Source organism: Rhamphochromis sp. 'chilingali' (genome assembly GCF_963969265.1).
Source record: "Rhamphochromis sp. 'chilingali' genome assembly, contig: SCAFFOLD_146, whole genome shotgun sequence".
Lineage (NCBI taxonomy): Eukaryota > Metazoa > Chordata > Actinopteri > Cichliformes > Cichlidae > Rhamphochromis > Rhamphochromis sp. 'chilingali'.
The window spans coordinates 1-5,227 of record NW_027667110.1 but is presented as its reverse complement, the minus strand read 5'-3'; the positions used below and the strand labels follow the sequence as shown (position 1 = coordinate 5,227).

General features: G+C 39.2%; 1 protein-coding gene across 1 annotated transcript; it reads left to right on the top strand.

Annotated features, from left to right (window-relative positions):
* Positions 1-47: 47 nt before the first annotated feature.
* LOC308391433 (transcription initiation factor IIB-like) lies at positions 48-4,827 on the top strand (the record flags this gene model as incomplete). Its single annotated transcript, XM_080907996.1, has 3 exons — positions 48-137; positions 3,338-3,450; positions 4,694-4,827. Coding segments are annotated over exons 1-3 (264 nt in total), but the record flags the coding sequence as incomplete, so codon positions are not given.
* Positions 4,828-5,227: the final 400 nt, after the last annotated feature.

Below are 5,227 nucleotides of genomic sequence, written 5' to 3'. Positions count from 1 at the left end.
CTACCTGTATTTAATTTGGTCATTTTCTCTTCCAGTACTCATATGGACACGTGATCAGAAGAAGTTATAAATAGAGGTGCCGCACTCGTTTGTTTCTTTGAATTTGAGACGAGGAGTGACATGGCGTCTACAAGCCAGTAAGTGGTAGAGCCGAGTAAATGTAATACCTATACTTTCTTTGCATATGGTTCTAAGAATGTTAATTCATAAGAACAAATACTGGTGTGCGTCGTGGTTACTAAAGCTAAAACAATATACGTCGCTGTGCTTACCGATCGCTGTTCGTTTCATTGTGCTAATTGTTAGCACAGCTAGTTAGCTGGCTAGCAGCTAATCATTAGCTGTCACCAGAAGTCGGTGTTTTTGTTGCACAGCGATGTGGTGCTGATGCTCCTGCTTTTTGCCACGTTATCGTCTTTGCATTGTAGACTTGTTTGTCCACCATTTCAAATTTTTTCGTGTATTACAATGGTGTGTAGCTGAAACTGAAGCTAATGTGTTGTTGACGTTACCACTCAGTGAGCAGTTGTGAATCATTTGTAAACACACGCAGTTTCCCGTGGAGTCCGTCTACCTTTACACAACAGTGGTTTGACGTACCCTCCTTTAAGCACGTATAATCAATTACTGTAGTTTAGCAAATAATTTTTGCATTTAAAGTTTCTTACGTTATTGATTTTCCTATCAGTGGCACAGTAAGGGTGTGCGTATGAAGGAGTAAAATGCAGTTGATTGAGCTAATTTGACTGACAGTTTCACATCCACTCTTTTAATGATTGCTATTGTTTAGTATTTCCTGTTTTCCTAGCAAAATGTAAAGAACCGATGGATGTTTTTTTTTTTTCAAATTCAATATTGGACGTATGTATTATAGGGTTGGGTGTCATCACAGATTTCTAGAATCGATTCGATTCCGATTCACAAGGTCCCGAATGGATTCGATTTGAATCAGTGAAATTTTGCCTCACAGTCAGAAATATTATAATTCTTATCATTTATCAGTACATAGCCATATTTTTATACCTATAAAAAGAAAGCTGACACTTGTGAGACTTTATCAAAGGTGTAAGCATCACAGCAGATGCCTTTGTATCAAAGTAACTTAGGATAAAACACAGAAAATCGATAATCAAAACCCACTCCTAATGTGATATAAATCAGAAATCCACCAACAATGACGAGACTACCATCCATGATCTAAAAAAGTGGCTTACAGTTTAATTTGCCAATGACAGAAATGTACATTTGTGTATAACACCTTGTGTGGTTACTGACCCACCAGCGGTCATGTATTGACAAGCATCTGTCAAAGAGATGTGGATTTCTCTTGATTAAACGGATAAAAAGGATACCTTATTTGTTTCATCCACCCTTAATCAGAAACCTCCCACTCCTTGACTGTTCTGTTACTTTTCGTCATTGCGGCGAGGAACAACACCCACTACTCTCACAGATTACCCAAACTAAGTAAGAATGTATAACTATATATATATATATATATATATATATATAACTCAAGGATATCTCCTTTCAACTAACCTTGAAATGAACATAAATTCTCGGGTTTCTCACACAGCACCTTATTCCTGTATTTACTTTTGTTGAATCCACCCCAGACACATCTGGCCAGTGAGCGGACTGAACATTCTCATATGATTTGTTGTGACGCATTTTTTATTCGCTTGACATTCACTTGAATTTTTCTGTGTGAAAACAAACCAAACCACGGGGATGAGCTACAAGTTTGCAAACTTATCAGCTGAGTCAGACCAGGGTAAAATAATTGTGTGAAATGCCCTAAAAATCTTTTAAGCTGCTGTTTTGTTTTGTTTTTTTTTAAAAAGAGTTCAACAATCTCAGGCTCAGTGGGAGAGAGAGTTCCAGAGTCTGAATTGTTTCTCATTTAGTTCTCAGCCTTGTATGATGCACAGCCGACAGGCCCTGATCACATGATTTCAGGGAACCTGCTAGGGATGTAAAAGTTCACTGATGTACAATTGTGCCTGTTCATGCATAACCCTAAAAGTCAAACTCAGGATCTTAACGTGGATGTTAATGGGGAGTCGGTGCAACCGAATTAACAATAGTGTGAAATGTGAATAGCTGGAAGACTCAGTCAGAACAGGCGTTTTAAACAACCTGCAGATGTTTCTGGGAGGCTTTGCTTAGGTATGTGGACAGTTGTAGTAATCCATACGTGATAAAGGGATGAAGAGTGACACAGTGGAACTCAACAGGACACTATTTCTTCAGTGATCAAAGAGTGAGACAGATTTAACCTGAGCATCCACAGCAGTCACTAATTTCTTGATGTAGGAAGTTGAGGATTTTAGTGTGGGTGGCTTTTTATCTTCAGTTTATTTTAACTCTGTCGCATTGTGTGGTTCTTGTTGACCAGCATTTCTGCTGCATCACCTAAATTGCTCAACTTTTGGTCAAGCGTAGTTTGAATTTTGCTAGATCTTTTTTCCTGTTCTTCATTACACCGCATTTCTGCTAACATCCAGCAGATTAATGCTTGTTGTGAGCCATTCGTTTTTTTCTTTTATAGTCCTTTATCACCAGTTCAAGCTTTTTTGGGGGAGCACACAGAGTCCTGGTTGAAGTTATTTTGTGTACAAGTCAGTTTGATCGTGCCAGACCTCTACGCTGCCATCTCCGGCCCCCTATTTCTTATCATGTTTGTAAATCCCAGCTTTTAGACCAAGTAGAGCTGTAAACATCCATGCGGCACACACAATCTCATATTAATGTTTATACCAGTATATTACTTTGTGTGTGTATTGTTCCCATGTCTTGTTCCATGCCCTGTGTTTTGTTACACAGTTAAAAAAACAAAAAACACTAGGTTTATGACTGAATTCAAACCTTTGAACACTAGTGTGTCTTAAAGATTATCAGAACAGTGAGATGAACCTGTCACCAAAACAGCCTTGTGTTTAAAGTACTGTTGCTAGCTACTATCTTTGTGTTTTTGATGCTGTTACTTGCTTTGGGAGATGTGTTGTTGGTGAACATTCAGTTAGGCACTTCTTCTGAAACACAAAAAGGGAAAGGAAACTGAAAAGGTGAAGTATATTTAGACTGTAACATAGTCTGTATGTATGTAAATTTGCCCTCTCAGAACAGTTGGTGTTATTTTCCCATGTTTTACTCTGTGTAGTCTTTTGTGAATTGGCCGTTTGAATCTTTATTTTTCATTTAGATTTGACTTTGTGGGTAAAAATTATGTTTACTGTCATGAATTGAACACAAATTCTCTCTCTGCCCCTCCCCATCTTTGCCTTTGTTTTTAAACTTTTCTTGCTTTTGACCTCTTATCTGTTTGTTTCTGCAGCCCAGGTGTTATGGCCCTTCCCAGAGTTCAGTGTCCCAACCACCCTGATGCCTGTCTGGTGGAGGACTACAGAGCAGGGGACATGATCTGCCCTGAATGTGGCCTTGTAGTAGGCAAGTATACATGGTTTTAGATCAAGCTTCCACTGAACACATCCTGCATTTGGTTTCCTGTACTTGTTATCTCAACTAAACGGAACAATTTTTTTTTCAGCACACATCTTCCTGAACTCATTTGCTTTGTCATCATAGTTCAATTCCAAGCTATGCAAGGCCACATTTTCCAAAAGTGTATAGGTAAATTAAATATATTGTTTAAAATTATCCATAGATGTCAGGTGACATGACAGGTTTTGTCTTGTGGATAGAGTTAAAGAGGCAAAAAGCTTGATGCTTGCTATTAGACAAAGCTTTAGGGACCAACAAGCTCTCCTCTAATGAGCCCCTTCAGGACAGAGCAGGTTAGCCGAGAGAATAGAGACGCAAGCCGCCCTTTAATGCAAGCTTAAGTGCCCTCTGTTCCCGTTTCCATAGCTTTGGTTAGCCTCTAAGGAGATGAATGTCACTTTGCCTCGAGATATTAGGAGTACTGATGGATGGCAAGAAAAACAGGATTAAAATATCAAATCTAATCTTCAACCCCAGTACACAGTTCCTGGAAGAGACAGTCATAATAACTTGAAGAATGCAATGGCCTTGTTCAGACAGTTTGCCTCATTGCTGATGTCACACCCCTATCTTTTCCTTTTTGGTGTAAAATAATTGAGCCATATTCAAAACCGCAGTAGTAGTAATGGAGCGTAGGAGGAGAACATGTAGAGGAAGAGCCAAATAAAGACAATAGAGGAGGACTGACATAGTAGCAGCCGTGTTTGAAACTTAAATTCTGAGCATGTCTTTGAGTGAATTTGCTTATATTATTGCACCATCTTCTGGTGACTTATTTCAGAGGGATGAAATATTACCAGGCATAAGGAACACCAGCAGCCATCAAAGCTTTTTGAGTGTTGGTGAATCCCTGAAAACCTTCTGTAGTGTCAGTTATATCTGTCAGAGAGTAACCCTTTTCAGAGCAGTGGATGTGACTTCAAAACAGATAAACAAGCAGCTGAAGATTAAGTTGCGAGTGTTAGGTAATCGAGTTGAAAGTAAACTTTAAATCTTAAGCATTTAAAGAAAATTATATAATCAGCAACAATTTAAAAGCTGGAGCTTCATCAGAAACGCCTCGTTCAGTCCAAGCTGTAATACAGTGAAATGTTGCAGCTCAAGAACTTGATCTTGATCTATTGGTAGTTTGAATAGTAAATGTTGTATTAAATGAATCTTTATTCAGTTATCCAAATCATATGTTCAGGTGATCGTGTAATCGACGTGGGCTCAGAGTGGAGAACGTTTTCTAATGAGAAAGCCCTCAAGGACCCATCCAGAGTGGGAGACGCCCAGAACCCATTACTCAATGGAGGAGACTTAACCACCATGATCAGCAAGGTGAGACACTGTTTGAAATAAAAAGCCAACCTTTTGTTTTCACCCTATTAAAGATGGCTGTCAGAGTAGCTCTTCTATTAGTATGTGCTCGGGTTGCCTTGGCACAGCTAGACACTGTTTTTAAGGTTTTCCTGAGACTAAATAATTGTACCTGGTAGGAGGTACTTTTTTAGTTCCTATTTGACTGGGACAATCCAAGGCGATCCAAAAATGTGATGTCAGCAGACTGTATGGCAACGAATAGCTAGTCAGCGGCATTACTCGATGAGACATGAAAGAATCTCCATCAGGAAAATCAAAACCAATATTTTTGAAACCCTGCTAAACCCGGCTACACAGAAACTGTACCGTGGTCCCCGAGTCTGAGGAAAAGCCACAGACCGAGCAGCAGGTACACCAT